The sequence below is a fragment of the Schistocerca serialis genome, chromosome 1 (genome assembly GCF_023864345.2).
Source record: "Schistocerca serialis cubense isolate TAMUIC-IGC-003099 chromosome 1, iqSchSeri2.2, whole genome shotgun sequence".
Lineage (NCBI taxonomy): Eukaryota > Metazoa > Arthropoda > Insecta > Orthoptera > Acrididae > Schistocerca > Schistocerca serialis.
In genome coordinates, this window is record NC_064638.1 from 637,932,844 (window position 1) to 637,958,014 (window position 25,171).

At 43.0% G+C, this 25,171-nt stretch overlaps 1 protein-coding gene across 1 annotated transcript in view; it reads left to right on the plus strand.

Moving 5' to 3' along the window:
* Positions 1 to 25,171, plus strand: part of LOC126457969 (uncharacterized) — a 55,395-nt gene that overhangs the window by 25,584 nt on the left and 4,640 nt on the right. The window contains exon 3 of the mRNA XM_050094733.1: positions 18,227 to 18,325. Coding sequence (XP_049950690.1) covers positions 18,227 to 18,325 — 99 coding nt within the window. The remainder of the gene's footprint in view (positions 1 to 18,226; positions 18,326 to 25,171) is intronic.

Below are 25,171 nucleotides of genomic sequence, written 5' to 3' on the forward strand. Positions count from 1 at the left end.
CTGCTTCTGGTCTGACATAATTATAGTGTTGGACTAAAAGAGCGCTGGACGCTTAGTTATAGGTAGCTGTCTCTGAGCGAAAGACGATTGAGTTGGCAGTTTTTGTGGTGTGCTGTGTGAGGCCACCAATTGTTAGATTAATGTAGGTATCACGAGAACATGTACGCAGACGTCTTCATGCAAGCGCGTTAGTATAGATGAATTGGCTGATAATTTGTAATTGTTGAGTAACTACAGAATGTACGTAAACCGTTTTGATAAAAAGGCTAGTTAGATGTTTCACTTTTGTAATGCTTTTAAGATTTGTTAACAGAGCTATATGTAATCTGATGAGTTGCATTTATGTTGGATTAGTGATGTTAGATAATACTTGCTGTTTAAGTCTCATTTCTTTGGGAATCAATTGTGGGTAATGTAACTTCAATTGTCACATGTTTTTTTGCAAAGCAAAACTTAAATTGCAGTATAATTTTGCTAAAAATACTCAGTGTTAGTAATTCAACATAATCAGTACCGCCTCCCTATTTAGGTCATATATTTTTTTTAAAGAAGTTGATTTTTCTTGAAAGTTTTCGTTTACCAGCCAAAAGAATTTCATGTGCATTTCAAGTATTATGGCCAGCATTGCACACTGCTGAGCCTGCAGGTAGCATATTTATGTTTTTCATCAGAGTTCAGAATATATCGCGTTTGATCGTTGCTGCTTTATAGATAAGACAATTTAATTTGTTTCTTATGCGTACAGAGATCAGAGTTATCAGTTTTGAAGAGGGCGAGAGGATTCAGTACCTAAGGGGCTCAATGTAATTTGCAGTGACTGTATTTCTTTACGAGTATTGGGAGTTGCTTTGTCCAATCAATTCGTATAAAGTTTTGCCAACAATAACACAGAATAAATACAACACTTGCAGCTACAACATGGTACACGGTAATTTGCGTTTTGTATCCATTCCATAGTTGGGACATTCATTCAACGTAATCTTAAAGCTTCTGTTATTTAAAGAACGTTACACTTGGCGACAGCTCTGCCAGCTGCCAGTCATTTGCTTTGTGAAATCTTTGATATTAAAATAGTTCTCTCAAACACTCTGTAGCCATAATATTTGTTTATTTTGATATTTTTTATTTTTATTTTTTTCCGCAACTCAGTTTACTAATTTGTACAACATTTTTCCGCAGTTCATCGGAATTCTTATGTTCCGCCTTGTTTTTTTTTCCATTGATCTGATTGTTCAATATTTTGTCTTTGGATTTGCAACCTGTGTGTGATTAACGACGCAGCGCAAAAGTGTTAAGGTTCCGGCGCGTAGCATTACAATTAAAGACACCGAAATGGACAATTTCCCGATTTTTCACAATGCTGCTTAAGAATGGTAGTGACCAGTCTGCTGTCTTGCACAGTCAGCAATATAAAGCCTATCAAAGACATACATCGTTTATAAAATCATACTCCGGTGCCACATCTTAATGTGCCACAATAGACTCCTTTCATCCTGCAACCCGAAGGCCTCCACAACACGGAGTAAGAAAGTGTGTGAATACAAGCACGCACACACAGATGACCAACTAATGCGTACCTTTACGCCGAGCGCACACAACTTTAGTTACAGGCCATGAGTTCAACAACACAGGAAGGACCATGAGGTCTACATCAAAGAGAGACTACAATCAGTAGTATCAAACACTGAATAATAACAGACAATGATATCAACTGCAAGATTAACATATCAAAGTACTAGTTTGGTGCATCCAAACACCTCCAAATTGAGACACACACCCCTAAAGAGGTCACCGAAGGGCATAAAGAAATTGGATTCTTGGCCAGCAAACATCGGGCAGGATTAACAATCTTTAAGTATAGTGTTTGCTAAACAGTCTTCATAGATAATTTCAATACAAATGCCAAGGAGGCCAATAGCTTCCGGACTCCAGGTAGGCAATCGACAGTACTGCTGTGCTGCGCGTGGCTGTTAACAAGTTGCTCAGGACATCTCGGCGTGTTTAGCACGCCACGACTGAGTGATGCACGTCGTAACCAGGTTGCACGCGATGAGAGCCGCTCCTTTCCCACTAAACTCGCCGACAGCAACGGTCAAAGCTGCGGGAAAAGCGGGCCCCCAACAGGCTAACGGCCAACGGTGTTAATTCGCTGCAATCGTCAGGACGCCGAGTACTGAGGCACATCCGTCAAGCTCCGTGTCCGACACCACTCGCCAGCGCACAGCCTCAGAGGAAACACATAACCCAACACAGATGATACTACGGGGGCCAGAGACAACGCATCGAGCGCACAATTGGCGCCAGTAGGATTACGCATGTACCCTCGCGGGAGTCACCTGGGATCAACTTCCATGATGTAGGGGATGAGATACCGCTGGAAGTAAAACTGAGAGGACGGGTCGTGAGTCACACTTGGGTAGTCTGTAGAGCACTTACTCGCGAAAGGCAAAGGTCCTGAGTTAGAGTCCCTATCAGGAATTTTTATTAGTTAAAGTAAATTACAAATGTTTTGTACAGGACATAATGCAGACAAGCCTTTCTCTCGAGGTCATGATTACGCGCTCTAGGTCTCCCAGCATTATCGAAGTATCGTAGTTTTTAGCTTTCAGTTGTAAAATTTGCCGTTTCCTGCAGAGAATCTAATGAAGCTCTCAGCCCAACACTTCATAGGGCTCCGCATATAAGTATTTATGACGTAATAACATTGCGAGTGAACATAAAAATTAATTTTAAGTAAGATATCTACAATCAGGTCCTTCGAAATTACACAAGAAGACAGAAAATCGGATAAAATTATCCCCTCGAAAACAAAGTACACCAAAACATATAAAAACAAAACAAATTGTATGTTACATTTTCCATAAATACGTACATGAAATGTTTCCTCAGTAGTGAATATGGACAACCAGTTGCTGCGTAATGGTATGGCCACAATGGAGACTTGTGCCAAACAGGCACTCGAACACGAATTTCCCGTTATCGGAATCCCTACCATTTTTTCTTGACACTACCGAGCACAGCAGGAAACCGACATGCAAAGAGAATGGAATGGTAATCCGTCATAGGCAGTGGGACTATCGGCGCAAAGCTTTTTGGACAAGAATATTCCTATGACCAGATGATATTCAATCAGTACTAAGAGTGGAAAACGCGTGGACCAACTTCTCATTGTTGTAACACCCCAACTCAGCGATGGGTGAAAAAAGACACAGCAAAGAAAATTAGAGAAAAATCATTTGTGTTTGGGACTGCGGACAACTGCACAATGTCGTTGGCTGAGGAAGTGTCAAAATCAAGGACAGTTTTTCGTCGTAAGCAAGCAAGTAGTGAACTGGGTGTCCACAAATCCACTTCACGGAGTTTGTGTTCGTTTGTAGGAAGTGTCCCTTGAAATACGAAACAGAGCTCGATGTAGAAGTGATAGGGAATCCAGTATTATCATCTGAATTTAAAAGAGCTTTGGAAGACTTAGGATCAAATAAGGCAGAAGGGATTGATAATATTACATCAGAAAGTCTAAAATCACTGATGGAAGTGGCAACACATCGACTGTTCACGTTGGTATGGAGAATGTATGAATCTGGCGATACACAATCTGACTTTCGGAGAAACATGTACATAATTTCGAAGACTGAAAGAGCTGAAAAGATCGAGAATTATCGCACAATTAGCTTAACAGCTCATGCGTCCAAGTGACTGACAATAATAATATACAGATGAATGGGAAACAAGTTGACGATGTGTCAGATGACGATCACTTTGGCTTTAGGAACGGTAAAGGAACCAGAGAGACAGTAATGACGTTGTTGTTCATGATGGAAGTAAGATCACAGAAAAATCAAGACATGTTCGTAGGATTTGGTGGCTGGGTAAAAGAGAGCCACTATGTCTAATGGTACAAGGTGTTCGAAATTCTGAGGAACATAGGGCTAAGCTATAGGGAGAGTCACGTAATATACAGCACGTACAAGAGACAATAGGGAATAATAAGAGTGGAGGATCGACAACGAAGTGCTAGGATTAAAAAAGGGTATAAGACAGGGGTGTAGTTTGTCGCCCTACTGTCTACAAGGTGTTTCCGTAAGAGAGTGCAAAATTTTAACAGGACATAGAGGATGCTCCGCTGATCAACCTGGGGTCAGAGAAGTGAACTTTTCTACCGCTTTGTCTAAAATTACTGTTTTCCAGCTTTTTTACAACTAACATGCGTACAAGTTTACACGCACAGTGCCGTTTATTTGCATGTATATTCTTTATTTCCTACAAGGGAACCAGGAGAACGAGTCATATCTTTCACGTGGCTATCTGAATGGCCACTTTTAGTAGAGGTTTGTGCAAAGAGTTCTACCTGAGTTGTTGGAGAACGTAGCCTTGGCTGTTCCTGAGAGCATGTAGATATAGCATGGCGGTGCACCGCCTCACTTCGGTGTGGATGTCCGCAACAATCTCAGTGCTGTGTTTCATGGTCCTATCCCATGGCCTGCTATGTCAAATGACCTGAATCCCAAGTGGATCTGGAGCTGGAATTAGTTGCACAGAATTGTGGTTGCGTGTAATGTGATTCGAAACACACCAGGGATATTTGTCAGGGTAAGTCAGAATCTTGTTCACCGATGTCATGCTTGCATTGAGGTTAATGACCGCCAGTTTCAGAACGTTTTTTAAGACAGAGTACAAACGGAACGTGCATTGTGCGAACGATGATATTTGCAGTTAATGTAGATAAAAAACTACACAGTAATGTGTTTTTATTCCTATTGTCTCCTCGGACGCCAGGTTCCCTACCTCAGATGGCTCAGTGGAGCAGCATCTATGTCCTGTTAAATTTTCGTATGCTCTTACGGAAACATCCTGTATACATCGAAGAAGCATTGACGGAAATAAAATTTAGGGTGAAAAAATATCAGTGATAAGATACGCTGGTAACTTTGCTATCCTCAGTGAAAATTAAGAAGGATTAGAGGAGTTACTGAATGGAATAATTCTAATGAGTACAGAATATGGTTTGAGAGTAAATCGAAGGCAATGAGAAGTAACAGAAATGAGAACAGAGAGGAAACATCAATATTGCTAATCACTAAATAAACGAAGATAAGGAACTCTGCTACCTAGATAGCAAAGTAACTCATGACGGACAGAGCTAGGAGGATATCAAACGCAGACTAGCACTGGCGGAGAGGGCGTTCCTGGCCAAGAGAAGTCCATTAGTTTCAACCGTAGGCCTTAATCTGAGGAATAAATTTGTGGGAATGTAAGTCTGGAGCACAGCATTGTATGGTAGTGAAACATGGTTTGTGGAAAACCGGGACAGAAGAGAATCGAAGTATTTGAGATGTTGTGCTATAGACGAATGTTGAAAATTAGGTGGACTGGGATAAGGTAAGAAATGAGGAGGTCCTGCGCTGAATCAGAGAAGGAAGGAAAGTATGGCAAACACTGCCAGCAAGAAGGAACAGGATGGTAGGTCATCAGGAAATAACTTATAGGGAACTAGTAGGAGCTGTAGAGGGTAAACTGTAGAGGAAGACAGGGACTGGAATACGTCCAGCAAATTCTTCTCCCAGTATCATTTCTCTTAAAAATTCATATGATTCCTCTTGTCTTTCTATGATATCTTGTTTGTTTCCGTTATATAGGTGCTCTACGTATTCCTGCAACCTTTTACCCTGCTCTTCTTTGTGTAGTAAATTCTTGCAATTTGAGCTCTTAATACCGCGTGCTTTTCTTTTCTGCAAAGGTCTCTTTAACTTTCCTGAAGTTGGCAACTATCTTTCTTATAGTCATGTATGCAGCTGAAGCCTTGTTTTTCTCATCTAGCTATTTTTGTTTAGTCAGTTTGCTCTTCCTGCCCATCCCACTTTCAGGTTTCTGCATTCCTTTTTGCGTACTTTCTTTGCTGCATACATTCCTCTTTCGTGGTGAAAATCCAGAGGTGTAGCCTTATTATTTGTAGATTGACAAGCATTGCGAGAGAAATGTCTAATTCCCCTTTTATAAGCAAGATATTGAGTCATTGAGACTAGCTATATCTGGCGGGTAAGGCTTAATTTTCAGGTAGACATACATAAAGTCTTTCGACAAACAGCTCGGTGGTAAAGAGCGATACTGAAAATGTCTTGAGAGTTAAGTGGACGCTGCTACAGGAGTCAGGAAGAGGTCTTCATCAAGAAAACCTTCATATGATAATCTATTGAATAAAATTTCTTAGATAACTCATCTGAAGAACGAGTTGGCTTCAAAAAAAGGGCAATATAACGGATAAAAAACTGTAATATACCGTTATGTGTTGGAGGTGAAAGTATAATCAGGATAAAGTAATAGGTTTGTGCAATATTTCTATATTGTAAGTTGTACTAAAATGTTCAAAATCCTTAAAATAATAAAAAAAATATGAATACGAAGTTAGCGAAAGATAAGTTGCAATGAAGGCGAAAAATCAAGATAGATATTCTTGTTGCACGAAGGTTATCAGATTCGGTTGTAACTTATTACCAATAAAATTCATGTCCATGAAGCAGGGAAAAGAAATCTCACTTTTCTTGCAAAACGTCAACTATGGGCAGCATACTGCAAAACAAATGCAAGATTTCAGTTGACTCGGAAGCGATGTGATCGAGGTGGTCGACTAATGTAACAGTTCAGAAGAAGTTCAAAAGTCGTATGAAGTTTCTTCAATAAAAGGCCCCTAACGGTACCAAAAATTCGATACGCACATCAGAAAGGATGTGTACCTCTGTAGCACGGCACTGTGTGCAACTGGAGTACGGTATGTGGATAGGTGAAGAAGCAAATGCAAGCATTTCAAATGCGCTCTACCAAACGGATCATAAATAAGTAGGCAGATAATGTGCGAGGGTAAACGGCGATGAGGAATTTTTACAGTGGTTAGTTAGTTTAGCAGAGGAAGTCGGAGGAGAAGGAATTAAAATGTAGCAGTAGACAATTTTGAAGAGCATGAGAAATACATATTCAGATGACAATGTGGATGATGTGAAGAGATAATACAAAATGGGAAGAAATAGAGGGTGTCAGTTAACAGTTCTGAAAAGTTACCGACGTAGTGTTGGAGATCCGAAAAATATTGTTGCCTCAAGTGCAAGGTCTAGGCAGGAGTAGGCTGGGAACAGCTGTGCGTGTGAAGCGCAGAGTGCCACCTCTCAACGCAGACGGCGAGCTGCGACTTGGAAACTGCCTCGCCAGCCGGTTCTCCGCCCTGCTCTACTCGCTTCGGCGGCGCGGCGTGGTCGGGCGCTGGTATTTTTACCCATGTCATGACTGGGCGCGTGTTTACGTGGCTTCCTCGCCGGCCGTTGCGAGACGGGAAGCGCGCAGCGCCGCTGGGCAGTGACCAACACTGCGCCCGAACCGCCCCATCTGAGTGGGCGCGGCTTACCAAACCTTGCAGTAAGTCTTCTCCTGCCACTCTGCACCTCCTCTATCATCCGCGCGGGCTTCATTATCTCGCAGAGGAAGTGTTTCAGGAGTGTTCACAAGAAGTGAGAGTGTCTAATCACACTATTATGACGGTCACTTTGACTTCGCGAGTACAGTGAATAAATTGTGTGTACCAAGTGATCAGTACCGGCGAAAAGAAGTAAGAGACTGTAAACGTGTAGATCTCTCCAGGATTAGGAAAAGACGTGATTTTATGCTGGTAGGGTCCTTTGGAACCAAACTGCTGAGGTCAGCGGTAACTAGGCTTACACATTGCTTATTCTAACTTAAACTAACTTGACAAGTTTGTTTGTGTGGCCATCCTCCAAAGCAAGCATATAAATACTTGTTCTGTAAATAAAACTGCCTTTTCCTGCTGTAAGTTACTTTATTTATCCCATACACGTTTCGCCTTCTCCTGTTCTAAGGCATCATCAGTGGGATCTATAACGATACAGTTTTGTTAGTTTTAGATTATTAAACAGTTCACTTCGCGATTTTTTGTAAAAAAAAAGTGATTACTTACGTTTTGATGATCTGCGTTTCCTCACATTTGGTCTGGAGGTCACACTACCACTTTTATCACTGCCATATTATCACATCTTTGTGTTCTCGCATTCCACACACTGCCATGTTTCTCACTCTTTTTTGTGGTAGGCTATTGTTCTTTTCTTACTCGATACAACTATTTCGTCGTGCACTGTTTTTCACAGCGTAAATATTGCGACACCATTACGTGTTTCATCTTCTTTGGTATATTTATCTATTTATTGAAAACCTAACGAAGTATATTTTTGAGACTAACTTCTATTTATGGTGTTTATACCATGTGTGTGTATGAGAGAGAGAGAGAGAGAGAGAGAGAGAGAGAGAGAGAGATAGAAAGAGAGAGAGAGAGAGAGAGAGAGGGATAGAGCCAACGAGTTCTGTTCTTTTGGGGGGTGGGGGGTGTACTAGCAGTTAATTTTCAGCCACTTGCTAACTTGGGATTGTGGGGAAGATATTCTTCCGTAAGTTTGGTGGTACGCCTTCACAGATTCTACACTCCTGGAAATTGAAATAAGAACACCGTGAATTCATTGTCCCAGGAAGGGGAAACTTTATTGACACATTCCTGGGGTCAGATACATCACATGATCACACTGACAGAACCACAGGCACATAGACACAGGCAACAGAGCATGCACAATGTCGGCACTAGTACAGTGTATATCCACCTTTCGCAGCAATGCAGGCTGCTATTCTTCCATGGAGACGATCGTAGAGATGCTGGATGTAGTCCTGTGGAACGGCTTGCCATGCCATTTCCACCTGGCGCCTCAGTTGGACCAGCGTGCTGGACGTGCAGACCGCGTGAGACGACGCTTCATCCAGTCCCAAACATGCTCAATGGGGGACAGATCCGGAGATCTTGCTGGCCAGGGTAGTTGACTTACACCTTCTAGAGCACGTTGGGTGGCACGGGATACATGCGGACGTTCATTGTCCTGTTGGAACAGCAAGTTCCCTTGCCGGTCTAGGAATGGTAGAACGATGGGTTCGATGACGGTTTGGATGTACCGTGCACTATTCAGTGTCTCTTCGACGATCACCAGTGGTGTACGGCCAGTGTAGGAGATCGCTCCCCACACCATGATGCCGGGTGTTGGCCCTGTGTGCCTCGGTCGTATGCAGTCCTGATTGTGGCGCTCACCTGCACGGCGCCAAACACGCATACGACCATCATTGGCACCAAGGCAGAAGCGACTCTCATCGCTGAAGACGACACGTCTCCATTCGTCCCTCCATTCACGCCTGTCGCGACACCACTGGAGGCGGGCTGCACGATGTTGGGGCGTGAGCGGAAGACGGCCTAACGGTGTGCGGGACCGTAGCCCAGCTTCATGGAGACGGTTGCGAATGGTCCTCGCCGATACCCCAGGAGCAACAGTGTCCCTAATTTGCTGGGAAGTGGCGGTGCGGTCCCCTACGGCACTGCGTAGGATCCTACGGTCTTGGCGTGCATCCGTGCGTCGCTGCGGTCCGGTCCCAGGTCGACGGGCACGTGCACCTTCCGCCGACCACTGGCGACAACATCGATGTACTGTGGAGACCTCACGCCCCACGTGTTGAGCAATTCGGCGGTACGTCCACCCGGCCTCCCGCATGCCCACTATACGCCCTCGCTCAGAGTCCGTCAACTGCACATACGGTTCACGTCCACGCTGTCGCGTCATGCTACCAGTGTTAAAGACTGCGATGGAGCTCCGTATGCCACGGCAAACTGGCTGACACTGACGGCGGCGGTGCACAAATGCTGCGCAGCTAGCGCCATTCGACGGCCAACACCGCGGCTCCTTGTGTGTCCGCTGTGCCGTGCGTGTGATCATTGCTTGTACGGCCCTCTCGCAGTGTCCGGAGCAAGTATGGTGGGTCTGACACACCGGTGTCAATGTGTTCTTTTTTCCATTTCCAAGAGTGTACATACGAGTTCGTGTCATAGTTTGGTTTGCTATGCTCCTCAACGATTTTACAAATTCCGAAGGCATATTATCTGTGCCCACTGCCCTGTTTGATATGTCTCCCAAAACTCTGACGTACTTCCCCAACAGCTTCCCTTTCTTCTTCTAATACTTGAGCATGAAGTTCATCACCCTCAACGATCCAAACAGTGTTCTGTTTCTACCTATCCGCTCTCTCCTCTGCGTTAAATAATGGAATCGCCAATGTATCCTTCATGTCAACGACCTCACTCTTAATATCACCGAGAGGTATTTTAACCTTTTTTGAATGCTGAATCTTCATATGAGTCCTGCAGATGTTTCCTTACTTCCATGCAGTTCCAAGCAACATGTATTGCGGAGTTTTTGTATTCTTTCTGTTTTCTATTGAAGTATTCTTTTCTTATAGGTCAAGTAATTGGTGTGTGCACTGAAAATGTCCACTAATGTTATTACTGAAGGGTATTTCTAATTAATTAATATGTTCTAGAGGATTATGTTTTAATCTATTAGTAGTACATTGGCATTCACTTATTCAGGTGGCAATGGAATTATATATGTGTGCAGTCGGTCTCCGAATACGATAAGGTTAGCCATACAACCAGCCATCGTAAAGAGAAAGAGATGATATGTGCACCACGCTACACTTACGTCTATTTTTACCCCAGGGATAAATTAAAGATTCTTTAATAAGTGACTTTCTTCTTGGTGACTTCCTTCAGAAACAAGAACAATTCAGGAATTATCTGTCTCGTAAACAGGACGATTTTCAAGGAAATATTATATTTTCCTTATGTTCCCTAGTACCAAAGCACATTTGCATTCAGGAACGTTGTTCTAATTAACAGGAAATTTTGTTTTCTAGTGAAGGATTCTCTGACATGTATTTTTTTTTTCGTACTGGAGTCCTCATTTACTATGTGCTGTACGCCAATAATTGTGTTATCATTTGGAAAGCAGGCAAAGAGGAGAAAGTATTTTGCTTGCTCAAAGACAAAAAAATGGTTCAAATGGCTCTGAGCACTATGGGACTCAACTTCTGAGGTCATTAGTCCCCTAGAACTTAGAACTAGTTATACCTAACTAACCTAAGGACATCACACACATCCATGCCCGAGGCAGGATTCGAACCTGCGACCGTAGCGGTCTCGCGGTTCCAGACTGCAGCGCCTAGAACCACGCGGCCTCTTCGGCCGGCTGCTCAAAGACACTAGCCAATGTTAATGGTACAGATCAAAGAGATGTAAGCGTGTGTTCCCTTGTTGGCTGAAGTTGTAGTCCAGCTCATTACTCATGGTAGTAACCGATTGGAAGAAAACACTCAGTGCGGTAGCGTTCTCGCTTCCCATGCCCGGGTTCCCGGGTTCGATTCCCGGCGGGGTCAGGGATTTTCTCTGCCTCGTGATGACTGGGTGTTGTGTGGTGTCCTTAGGTTAGTTAGGTTTAACTAGTTCTAAGTTCTAGGGGACTGATGACCATAGATGTTAAGTCCCATAGTGCTCAGAGCCATTGAAAACATTCATTTTATTCTATGAAAATGGAAGAGAAATGGTTGAAGAATAATTCATAATAAGAGCCAGAGCCCTGACAAACCTGGTCAAGAGGTTTGGAATACGATTTAAACAAACTTGTGTCCGGATAAAAGATTTACATTTACGTCAGTCTTACCGTGATTGCCAAAGGCTATTGCCACAGACAGGAAACACTATAGGAGGTATCGATTTTCATCTGTCACCAAGGTTGACCACATGCTGAACCTCTAGTTGCAGACAATTTTCAGAGTCAGAACAGCAGCTACTGAATACCGTTAAAAATGACGCGACTTGCTTTACAGTTCACCTCACTGATGCGACTGGATCTAACGATACTCATTATACAAAACTGTTGACAAACTGCCTATTGGCTTCTGTCTCGGGTTCTTCGGCCGACGTTCGTCTCGTGATTTTATTGACGTTTCGCCAGCAAGAGTGGCTGGGATTGTCAAAGCTTCACCCTCCATTGCGGGTGATGAACTGGAGCCGAGCTCGCGGCCGCTGACTATATGTACCTGGCGCGCCAACGTCTGATGACTTCTTCGAAGTCATTTCTGGTACGGTTCTCCTCTTGCCTCTTGTCTGGCTCGAGTGGCATGATTAATACCCTCGTAACGCGAGCAGGACGAATCTGTTAGCCGCAGCACCTCAGGCGCGATTGGAAGAAAACACTCAGTGCGTTAGCGTTCTCGCTTCCCATGCCCGGGTTCCCGGGTTCGATTCCCGGCGGCGTCAGGGATTTTCTCTGCCTCGTGATGATTGTGTGTTGTGTGGTGTCCTTAGGTGTGGTGAGGAGCAATGGGTACACCACAAATTATATTAGAAGTGTTACAGAGCCAAACATTCGGCGAAGTAAGAAATCAGGAAAAGAAATGTCGGGTATGGTGTTCCTGCTATATATTCCCAGAGTGACGGACAGAATTGACCGTATATTGGGCAAACACGGCGCAAAGACGATTTTCAAACCGACAAGGAAGATCAAAGATTGTCGTAGATCGGCAATGGAGGAAACGGACCCACTTGCAATGTCGGGAATATACAACATATCATGCACATGCGGTAAAGTTTATGTCAGAATGCCTGGACGATCAATCTACAGCAGGATCAAAGAACACAGCGACATTGCAGATTGGACGTGGTGGAGAAATTGGCCGTGGCAGAGCACGTGCTGATTGAGACCGACCACGTAATAAAATTCGCCGACAGGGAAGTTCTGGCTGTAGAAAAGCACTATCACACCCGCTTGTTCAGAGAAGCTGTACAAATACAAAAACACGGGAATAGCTTCAGCAAAAAAGAAGAAAGCCTTAAGATAAACGGATTCTGGCTTCCTGTGCTGCAGCGAACGATCGTCGTAGGTAGCAAGAGGAGAACCGCACCGGAAATGACCGCAGAGAAGGCCTCAGACGTTGGCGCGCCAGGTACATATTGTCTGCGGTCGCGAGCTCGGCTCCAGTTCACCACCGGCAATGGAGGGTGAAGCTTCCACAATGCCAGCCACTCGTGTGGCGAAACGTCAGTAAAATCATTTGACGAACGTCGACCGAAGAACCCAAGACAGAAGCCAATAGGCAGTTTGTCATACTCTTCATATACATATGGCTGTAGAAGTGGTTGCAAAATCAACCATGGGCTCTGTATCAACACCTTGCGCTCCATCTGTGTATGAGTTCAGTTCAGTCTGATCATAACCTCTCGTTTCTGAAGTAAAGTGTGAGTATGACGACCACGAGACTGCATTGGAATGTGCGTTTCAGTGAAGTAACTTTCGACAGTAGGTTTCTAACAGTAGACTTCTCTGTGTTTTTCAGGGTCAAATAATTTTGGTTGTCTGATTAATAAATGGTACGAGTGTGACCAATAAGATGTCTTAAAAAACGCTGGTCTCTCTCTCCTTCACTCTCATTTCTGATGGTTAATCAGTTACAAAATTCATTGTACTTGAGGCAGCTAAACTTCTACTTTCTCCGTCTCTCTGTCCATGTGTGTGTGCTGGCGAAGAAAGGATGGACCTGTATAAGCGCAGCGGTATTTCTTACTACCACTTCTAAATTATTTACATTCACCGATGGTAGCTGTTTCTACAGTTCCTTAAGCATTTTTCCTTGCAGGATCTGAAAATGGTGGCGGTGTCTCACAATCTTCAAAAGTGCCCTAAACTTCGCTGTTCCCATTCCATTCTCTCACATGCTATCTTAAAGCCGTTTGTATTCTCTCTCACATGTTGTCTTAAAGGCGTATGTACTTGGGAGATTTCTGACAGCCTGCCATAGAATACACATAAGGAGCTCTTACAGCACTCTGCCAAAAGAGTACCCATCCACAGACCAAACATACCTCTTTAAAAACTGTCTTCCTTGCCGCAGTACAGCCTAGAGATATAATGTGCGTTGCTACTATTAGTGTGTCCGACACAAAGTCAGCTTTTCTCGAAGCTCAGTCTATTCTGACTGACGGAGTAACTCCCTGGCATCCATGGGAGTGCCCCAGCAGGCCTTCTGCGAATTCTGCTGGTGTTGTTTCCTCTGACAGGATATGAGTCTTGGCACGTCCCGTCATCTACATTCAAGTGCAGCCAATTCAGTATAGCAAATTCTACACAGTTAAACAATGGCAATGGGTGGCACTAACTCATAATTCATTTATCGGTGGACGTTAACTTATTCTGATTATTCTTTTTTTATTTTTTATTTTAGTTTTTCCATCAGTTACGGGACAGTTTACGAAAAAATGGTCATACAACAAATTATTTCTTCCTCAGGGTTTCGGCTCCTGTTGTTTCTTACCCCTCAGACTGTCTTTCGACCAGTCCCACATTACCCATTTTCCGGATTTCTTTGTGTTCTTTACTAGGACCACCTAAAAGTGAAGTTCAGCAACTTTGATTTAAGCCAACCATTTTTCATCTGATGAAAGTAATGAGGGAATCTTAGTGTGATATTTTACCTACTGTGAACGAATTTTAATTAGTGATAAACATTTCTAAACAGAAAATAAAGTGAAGTAAAATAAACTTAAATGGGTCTGAATTACATCCTAAGTTATATACAGGGTGTCCCAGCTACCTTGTCCACCCAAAATATCTCTGGAACAATAACAGCTATTGTAAAACGACTTTCACCGGTATCAATGTAGGGCTGGGGCCCATGAATGTACATATTTGGAAACATTCTAAAACGAAAGCATATGTGTTTTTAACACAAACTTATGTTTTTTTAAATGGACCTCCTATATTTTTTCTTCAGCAATCCATAGCATGACAAAGCACATACACAATGGCGTTGATTGCATTGCAATATTCCCATTACATCCCGAGATATTAAGACGCAAAGTTGACGCTTGAAACACCCGACATGCGCTGCTAGCGCACGTCCTGAGGCTCAGGCGTGAACCCCATGCTGCCCGTAATCGCGATGTGATTGACATGCGTAATCACACTTCCATACTTATCAAGAGGTCCGAAACGAATAATACGGTCTGCTGCCATCCTGCATTAACGTCGTACATTCCAGCAGGTATTTATCCCATAGGCTAGTGGTGATGCGGTTCTGTAACATATCTGTGTACCGCAACGTTAGTCACAAAGTTAACTTCGCTTATCGTTAATCCGTTACTAAAAAGGTAATGCCGTTCAACGTTAAAACTTTACTTTACTGTAGATCTAGCGCAAGTGACCGTTAATCATTCACTCGTAATAGTAAAATTCATGTTGGTGGTTTTAGTGAAACGAGCAAATGGACTGAAAGTTTTACCGTTGTTTAGGTAAACATGTTCAGTTAGGGCACAGAAGATGAATGTAAGCATGTTTGACCAATTAGTTTTATTATCACATAATTGTCAATGTTATGTTCATCTAGTGCGTTAAATGACAAATTGTTGCAAACAAATGTTTCTTAACATCACTGGGTAAAATGGCCATTTGTAGAAACTTCCACTGTGATACCAGCACTACATACTAAACATAGCGTTCACATCTCATGCTCAAAGTGATGCCCATTAGCTTGCATACATAGGGTCACTCTGCGGATGAAGGATGCCCTACTTCGTGCTACTGTTTCCTCTTTGATGGCTGTACAAGCATCAATAATGCGTTGCTTCATGTCCTCTGGTGTTGTTGGTTCACGTTGGTAAACAGCATCCTTCACTGCTCCCCAAAGAAAATAATCCAGCGGTGTAAGGTCCAGAGATCGGGCAGGCCACCTAACTGGGCCACCTCGTCCAATCCACCTACCAGGGAACTTACGGTCCAGAAGTCGTCGTGCTCGTAAGGCGTTATGTACAGGGCATCCGTCATGCTGATACTACATGACCATTCTCCGGTTCAGAGGTACGGTGTCCAAGAGAACAGGAAGATTGTGTCGTATGAATCTGGAGTATCGTCTGCCATTTTGGATGCCATTTATAAAGAAAGGTCCGATAATGGTATCTCCAATAATCCCACACCAACCATTAACTTTCCACGGACGTTGATGCTCTACCTGACGGAGCCATTTTGGATTGTCTGCGGACTAATAATGCATATTCCTCATATTGACAATTCCTTTGTTGGAGAATGATGCCTCGTCGGTAAATAGAACATCTGCAAAAAAATTTGGATTAGTCAGAAGTTTTTGCTGAGCCCACCGACAAAATGTTACCCTATTGCGGAAGTCATTTCCATGAAGATCCTGGTGCAAATGCACATGGTAAGGATGAAATTTATGACGTTTAAGAATACTCTGTGCACTTGATTTCGACACACCAACTTCACGTTCAATTTGACGTGTGTTGATTTGAGGATTCACAGCTGTGGTAGCGAGCACAGCAACTTCAGCACGTTCATCTGTGCGTGTTATAGGACGATGTCGAGGTCTTGGATTTAAGCTTCCCGTTTCACGTAGACGAGATGTGAGACGAGCAAACATCCGGTGCGAAGGCTATGGCTTGTCAGGGAATCGTCTTCTGTACAGTCGTTCTGTCTGAACAGCATTTCGTCCACCTACAACAAGGTACAGTACAGGTATGTAGAGTAGGGTAGAAAACAGACATATTAACTTAATAATCATAATGTTCGCAAACAGTACTATCAACAAACAAGCAATCTCATAACGTATTTCCCGTCATCGTACATTCTCCATAGATCAGCAGCATTGCTACCATATCTTCATATGTATACATTATACTGTACAGTATAAGTTCCACAACACAACGTTTATTCACAATGTGTACTACCTCCGTGCCGTCACTAGATTACTCTGATGCACGACTACACTGGCAAGCGGTGTACTGCACGCCAAAGCAACAACAAATGGGATGCTCGGAGGGTGGTGGAGTACAGGAGATTGCAAGGGTGGCAAATCATAAACAAGGCGAAGTGGTAACTGAGGCAGTAGTGGGAACTACGTTGGACACTTGACTAGGTAGAGCCAGGCCATGCGCGACAGGCACAATGGGTCATATAACGCATTAGATAAACCTTATTTTGGGTGTGCAGGATAAATAAGACAACCTGATAGGTGTACACCGATCGGTACTGGTTCATATTGTGTACGTAGATACGTAAAACGTGCAAGAGGGAAACCATTATGTGGTTATGAGAGTTGATGGCAGCAGACCGTATTATTCGTTTCAGACCTCTTGATAAGTATGGAGGTGTGATTACACATGTCAATCACATCGCGATTACGGGCAGCATGGGGTTCACGCCTGAGCCTCAGGACGTGCGCTAGCAGCGCATGTCGGGTGTTTCAAGCGTCAACTTCGTGTCTCAATATCTCGGGATGTAATGGGAATATTGCGATGCAGTCAACGCTATTGTGTATGCGCTTTGTCATGCTATGGATTGCTGAAGAAAAAATATAGGAGGTCCATTTAAAAAAAACATAAGTTTGTGTTAAAAAACACATATGCTTTCGTTTTAGAATGTTACCAAATATGTACATTCATGGGCCCCAGCCCTACATTGATACCGGTGAAAGTCGTTTTCCAATAGCTGTTATTGTTCCAGAGATATTTTGGGTGGACAAGATAGCTGGGACACCCTGTATATGAAGAAAGTACATAGAAAACTACTACTATCAAGTTGCGTACAAACTAGATATTCTACAGACGTCATTTCTCCACAATATCGTCTAATAAGAAGAAGACATCAACAAAAATCGCATTGTGCTCAGCCCCTCTCTATGTAAGTTGCCGATTTATTGTAAGTTTGCTTCACGGAGTGGTTGTGATGTAGGAAACTGTTCCAGTAATGCTGCTCCTTATTCGTGACGGAGTGTTTCTTCCAAGAAATGTATTGTGGTTACGTGTTGTGTGTACGTGTAACCCGCCAGGGTAGCCGAAAACGCTAACGCGCTGCTTCCTGGACTCGGGTAGGCGCGCCGGCCCCGGATAGAATCCGCCCGGCGGATTAACGACGTGGACCGATGTGTCGGCCAGCCAGGATGTGGTTTTTAGGCGGTTTTCCACATCCCGCTAGATGAATGTCGGGCTGGTCCCCATGTTCCGCCTCAGTTACACGACTCGCAGACATCTGAACACATTCGCACTATTCCATGGATTACACTAGACGCAGACAGTTGGAGTACACTAATTCCGTCCCGGGGGGTACGGGGTGGAGGCAGGAAGGGCATCCGGCCACCCTTTCAACATTAACATGCCAACTCTCATTAACGATGGCTGACCCTGCGTAACTGTGGGACAAGGCTCAAGCGATAGAATAGAATAGTTGTGTGTACGTGTAGTTCCAGCACTTCCATGAAATGTATTGTGACTACGTGTTGTGTGAACGTGCCGTTGCAGTACGGGGAGAGGCGTCGCAGCTCAGCGCTGGAGAGCGGCGGACTGACGCCACGGGCGGCGCGGCGGCTAGCCGAGCACTGCTACAGCAACCCGCAGCAGGTGAGTCAGCGGCTTGCAGCAGCAGCAGCGTTAACCGGCCGGCTGTCGCCAGCGTCTCATAACGTCACCACACAAGATTTATCGCCATAAATGTCAGCAACTGCGCACTATAAGAAAAAGGTGCGCTTACGATTTTATTTAGACTGTGTGATTGCAGTTGTGGAATACACGGCCGAATATGTTTTATTGTCCGAAGATATCTGAATCTGACCGAAGTCGATAGTCTAAACAGGTAATAATACTGCTATGATGCAGTTCCTAACGCATATGAAGGCTATAGAAAAAATAGCCTCTTAAAGTTTTAATCATTGACCTGTGACACACAGGCGTGGATGAGAACAGGGCCTGGTTTGGCTACAGTTTCAAAACTTCTGTAGGCTTCTGTACACCACCATAAGTAAATGTAGACCACAGACGTTTTCCTAGTAGCTTTGGTCCGTTAAGGTCGTACATGCATTACCTGTACATTGGGTGTGTTGCATACCTTCTGGGGGTTATTTCACAACGATCACGTCTTTACATATGCGATTAGAGTCTTCGTGGGTTTGCCTGAACCCGGAAGCGGTGAACCATCTAGATACTGAGTAAGGACATATAAACGGCCGAGTAGCCTGCAGAACATTTTTATTCTTCGATGTTATCCCCCTTGCCTGTTACTTAAGAATAAGTAATACTTGTAGCAAAAAAGGGATTGTAAATGTTTAATTCATGTTTCATTCAAACATTGCTGATTTGTAGTGTGAAATAGACGGATGTAGTAGTAAAAATCAAGAAAACAACGCAGATTTATCATATAGTGCTAGAAAACGCAATTTACTCGACAAAAAGGCAAAATAGAGAAGATGGCTTCAATATTCGTCGAACTTACTTAAAACATGTTTCAAACAGCTGTCGCATTTATAACACGAAACTCTCGCCTTTGATCATGATGAAGAACATTACCTTGAGTACAAAATGACAACGATAATTATACATATTCTTCACTATTTGTGTTTACATCAAAAGTATTTACTTTGGTTGGATAAAAGCGCAAATTTTATGCGCTCAACTAATTTTTGTGGCTTGTAATATGCAGTTTATATTCTGTAAGAATATAAAATACACAATGGACTAACACTGAATGATGTTCGGTTCTAATTACATGCAAAAAAGCAACCAAAAAACACAGGGAAATAGTCGGCTCTCATTTTCTCTCTTACACATTCATTTATGTTTCTTTCCCTATCAATTCTACCAATTCTGCCGTCAATCCTACCATTTACTACGTCATTTATGTTGTTTTGGTAGAGTGCAACTCTAGTTTTGACAGATGAGAGGGCACGACATGCGCGAGGCTGGACACGCGAACGCCGTTCTCTAGGAGGTATGAGCGTCTGGGAGCAGGCTGCCTTATCAAGCAGGCGACACTTTCACACTCTGCATTTGGTAGAAACGAGAGGCCACGCAGTAACGTGGTTTGCAGAACGGCAGGTAACGGGAAGAGTTCGTTATCGCCTGGATTACTGCCGCTGGGAAAACCCAACAGCATTGGCGTTGGAGGGCCCTGATAATATGAAACCCCAACCAGGTGGGAGCTCAGCGGCTGAAAATTCATTTCATAGCCGCAAAATACATACGAACCAAACCATTAAATATCACAGTTAGGACGACCTCCTGATACATCAAATAGGACTTAAGCTGTTCAAGATGCAAGTTTTGTAGATACCCACGATTACAGGAAGTTAATAACGTGTAAAACGACATAACCTGCAGTAGTAGCAGTCTAAAATAGAACGCAAGTAGTCGCATGGACTACAAGTGCCTGCCATTTTCTCAACTAAGAAAGAAGCATGTGATTTTTTAACAAAACTTTATTTTTTGTGTGTTGCCCATAGTAATATTTATTAAAAACATTCAACAAAGTTTAACGTATTTCGTCATATTTGAAGGAAGAACAAAGTTTCAACAATAATACACAGTTTTAACTAAAATGATGTAATTCAGTTTGGCTGAGATTTAAAAAAAATACATATAATGATAAATCACAATCTAATTGTAACTTTCTGAACCAGACATACAGACAGTCTCGATATTATTGAGGTAAATGAATTTATTACACGCATTACACAATTTTCGAGTACTTCTATTTCGTATACTTCCTCAGCGATAGCAGCGACCCAGAATCTCCTCTGTGTCACTCCCGAGGTTGACGCCCGTCTTTCCATAAGAAGAATGCCAGGACGCTCTTGCAGAATATAGTCCTCATCTATAGAACTTAATAATATCTTCCTTGTTCCCAGTCTCCTCTAGCCACGATAGTATTCGAGCTTCTAGTCTCCGATCGACGATTCTGCACGATTGTTGGAATGGATATGCAATCTAAAACAATAGTTTGTCAATATGATAAACGTATTACAACGAACATAGCGGGGAAAACAACTACAAAAAAGAGCTGTGTTTCAAAAGCACTTATGTAACAGGTCGTGCCGATTACAGTGATAGATCGCTGACTTCGCGAGACTCCTTCGCGAGACAACCACAAGCGACTGGCCATCGCACAAGCTCAGAGGATCTTCCAATAGTCCATCCTAAAATTCATAGAGACTCGAATCATAGTCCGTACCCGAATTTCACACTTTTTTTCAATTTTCCTAACTGTATTACATGTACGTGATCCACGCGACTGCTGCAAATAAGTTTATGTTGTTTCTAAGACCCAGGTAACAGAAGATCGCGCTTGAGCATTTCTACCGAAGTGCATTTCCAGAATTTTTAACATCGTAATACTTTTTAATTGTAAGCTGCAATGTTCATTTGGAAAATGAAAAATTTGTTTCAACGGAAAATAACTTATAAATCGGTAAGAGTAGCGAAGGTATGAGAAAGTAGGATACAGTAGCTAGTTACATCATCAAATCTCACTACGCTTGGTAAAACTTAATAGTGAATTCGGATAAATGAACTACCCAACTGATTAGAATGCAAACAGCCAAAACAGCACAGCAGCATAACGGGAAAGTTGGTCAAATTGTGGTCCATATTAATACGTAAGATGTATGGTGGCTATAAGTTTAAAGTGTATTTCAGAATTTCAGTACAACAGATCGAGGTCATTTAGGGCAGCCGCCACCTTGCGACTGGACGATCGACTTTGAGTAGGAGATTAGATCAGAAGTATCCCGACACCCCCACGTAACGCGGAAATGACCACTAGATATCATGAGAAGCGGATCCAGTGGTTAACAATGAGCGGGGAGTATTGTGTTGTCGTAGAGCAGCAATAACAGCAAAATGGGTCGGCATGAGAGCTCACTGACTTTAAACGGGGACTAATCATTGGATGTCACCAGAGAAACAAATCCACCAGGGATATTCCAACCCTTCAAGGATGTGGTCGTCAACTGTTGATGATGTGACTGAGAAGTGGAAACGCAAAGGAAAAACTACAGCTAAATCAACTGCTTGGCGGACCTCACGTACTGACGGAGGAGAACCGTCGTGCATTCCGCTGGGTTGATGTAAGAAGTCGGGAGAATTTATGGAAGGAATCAATGACTCTAGATTTCCAAAGTTCTGCCAGTAGTACAGCCAGCATAGTAACTTTGTCTTGAGAGTTAAAGAGAATGCGATATAATGGCCGAGCGACTCGTCGTAAGCCACATATTTCCGTAGGTCAATGCTGACCGACGCTTTAGTTGGTGTAAAAAGCGGCGCCACTGGACAATAGATGACTGGAAACAACTGATTCTACGAATCACGCTATGCACTGCGTCAGTCCGACGGAGGGGTATGGCTTTGGCTAATACCTAGAGAACGTCATCCGCGATCATATGCTATTGCAACACTGCAACATCGATCACAGAGCCCTCCTAACATAATGAAAATTTTTCATTTGTGTCCGCTTGACTACATAAATAAAGTGGAAGACTGGCGTGTCCAAAGGGCCTCACGAAGAATGTAGTGTTATGATCTGCGGATATTTCTCGTGGGTAGAGTCTAGGCCCTCACTGCGCCTAGGAAACCGCTAGAAGCGGAATATTAACAAATTTTACAGTTCGTCGCATACAGTAGACAAACATTTCGGGGACGATGAATCTTCGTATCAGTATGACAATTCATCCTGTCATAAAACAGCATTTCTGAGGCAATGTTTGTAGACAACAACATTCCTGAAATGCCCAGACGGTGTCCCAACCTAAATCCAATGGAATACCTACTAGATGAGGCTGAACGTCGACTATGCCCCACACCGCTGTGTCGAACATCTCTTGTTTCGGGTACTGAGGAACAATGGGTATCATTTCTCCACAGACGTTCAGATACCTCACTGACAGTGTCCCAGCAGAACTGAAGGAGAAGGATGGACACTCTCCATACTAATATCCACTAATAAGTGTCAGAATTCTTTTCATCTGATAATGTGTGATCCCATGAGTGATGTGTTGGTGATTGAAATTTTTCAGAGGACAGTTTCTTGAACTTGCAAAAACTTCGTGCAGCGCTTGTGAGAAAGAAATTTGTCGGCCAACAGTTTCATGGAATTCTGAAATTTCGAGCAGAAGTCCTATTACCTTAATTTTCATCAGTTAGTTCCTGGACTAACTTTTTAGAAAAAGCGTCGGACTTATGATGTTTTATTTCCTTTTATCTGGAGAAAATTGACATTTACCAGAAGTGCTAGACCTGTAGATTTTTTTCGACAGTCAGCCACACTGACTTCGGTATTAAACAGTAAGGTGGTGTGCTGTACTTGGCACTGCAAGAGACTGTCTGTCTTTGTGTTACTTCTGAAACTCGAAGACTCAGTACCATTTTATTACGTCTAAACGTAAATAAGCTGCTTTATCGAAAATTATTAATGTTCACCACTGACCACAAACGCAACTGTGAGTATTAATTACTAAGGAATTAACAGAACATTTTATTGGGTAATGCAACAGGAGTCATGGACACGGGTCAAAACCTACTGACTTGCAAGAAGTTCGATAACAAGCACAGGATGAAAGCTACGTCGCATCATTACATCGAAGAATTCAATCTCCGACTATAGAACTATGGGGTGCTGTAAGTCCTCAGTGTATTCACCAATAATTGCAATACATTTTTTCCACAGATAGATAACTTGGTGGAGACCTTGGTTGTATATGTCAGCATTCTGGCTGGCCAAGAAAGGTTCCATCTCAAAAACCATTTCTTTGCCCTTCAGCAAATTGCTGTGTCATCCAAAAGTTTCTTCATCTAAAGAAAGACTGCCACGTTACGAGAATGTGGGGGAATGAGAAAAAATTCGATTTCCCAAAGAAGCATCGTGTGGGACAGTGCCCTGCCCTTTCGTGAAGTGAAAACACCCCACTGCACAGCTTGCCGCGAAGTCACCTTGACAGGAGATACTGGTACTGCGCTCCTGTGATGGTTTGCCCCTTACGAATATATTCTGGTAAAACTACACCATGGCTGTCCGTAAGCAGCAACGCATTCTCCGTGTTTGGTTGGATCTTCGCTTTTTTTTGGCGGATGGAAATTTACATGTCTCTGGTGATTTCATTCCTCATTAATCTCAAGGATTATAGTGGTACACCCAGCACAGGTCCATACTAAGTAGGTGCTAAACAGGTTATGTGTAATGGCCTGACATTTCTGCCATGTTTCCACTGTTGCCTCAGTTCTAATGGATTTTTAAATGGGTTTGAGCAGTCCTGGAACACAGGACAAGGTGCTTAAAACCCATGACGTTTACTTTATTAAACAATCGTCTCCATCTACATATGTCCGTGTTAGAGCAGCACAGCTCCACTTCACAATGTCGGTTCTTCGCTGAGAGATGGTCTGCCACTTCATTCTTCGTCATTCGACCTTGACTGATAACAAAAGGACAGTCTGAACCACGAACCCATAGCGTAATATGATAGTGCATTAAACACGTACACTTAGTACTAGGAAACAAACTACCGCACGGTACGACGGCGATAGGCTTTTAGTGTGTACGACATCTGCAGACATGGAACTGTAAAGAAACATGAACATTAATTATGTAACTTATTTTTTCGGGGTGACTGAAACTTGAAGACCATCCCTCGTACTAACTACGGGTAATGAGTGGTGAGGGGCGACTATATGTTAAAGTAGTTGCAAGGAGGCTACTGTTTTAAAAACTGGACTAATAGAGCAAGTACTTCGTCAGATCCTGATTTAGAGAAACTGTATCTTGTAATCAATAAATTCATGGCACAATAATCAATTTTGTAATGCAGTCTGGTTTCAGGAGCAGAAAACGAATCTATCACAATGGCGCACACAATAAATTGTACAACTAGTAATTTGCAGCTTTGGCTTCTGTAATTGACCATGAAATATTCTGACAGTCATTCGTACACTACGATCAAAATTTTACGGTGTACAAACTATCTGCTTAAACACGGTGTTTGTAAATTCATGTTACAGACTTCTAGGCTTATAGAGGCGAGCGAGTACATAAAATTTTGGATAGGAAGCCATGTCCGGAAACGTACCGTTTCCGTTCTACGACGGTTTCAATTGAGACGTTTGACTCATTATTAGGCAACAATTCGATAGGAAACATAACGAAACAACGGCTGTGTTCGCCACATCGAGCCGCTTTTGTGATGGCGTAGTACTGTTCTTTATGTAATTTATGCTGGATTCTTTTTGGTTTTGGAATAATGTAACACGGAATATTTAACTGTCAGTTAAAACAAACGTGCGTAAGTGATAAAGGGGTGTTTCATGATGTTTCGTTTCGAACTGTTACCTACTAACTGTACTAAGTCACGCCCAATTCACTTCCTCAAGCAGACGTGGATGAGCTAAACATCTGAATTGAAACCTTCGTAGAACGGAAACGATACG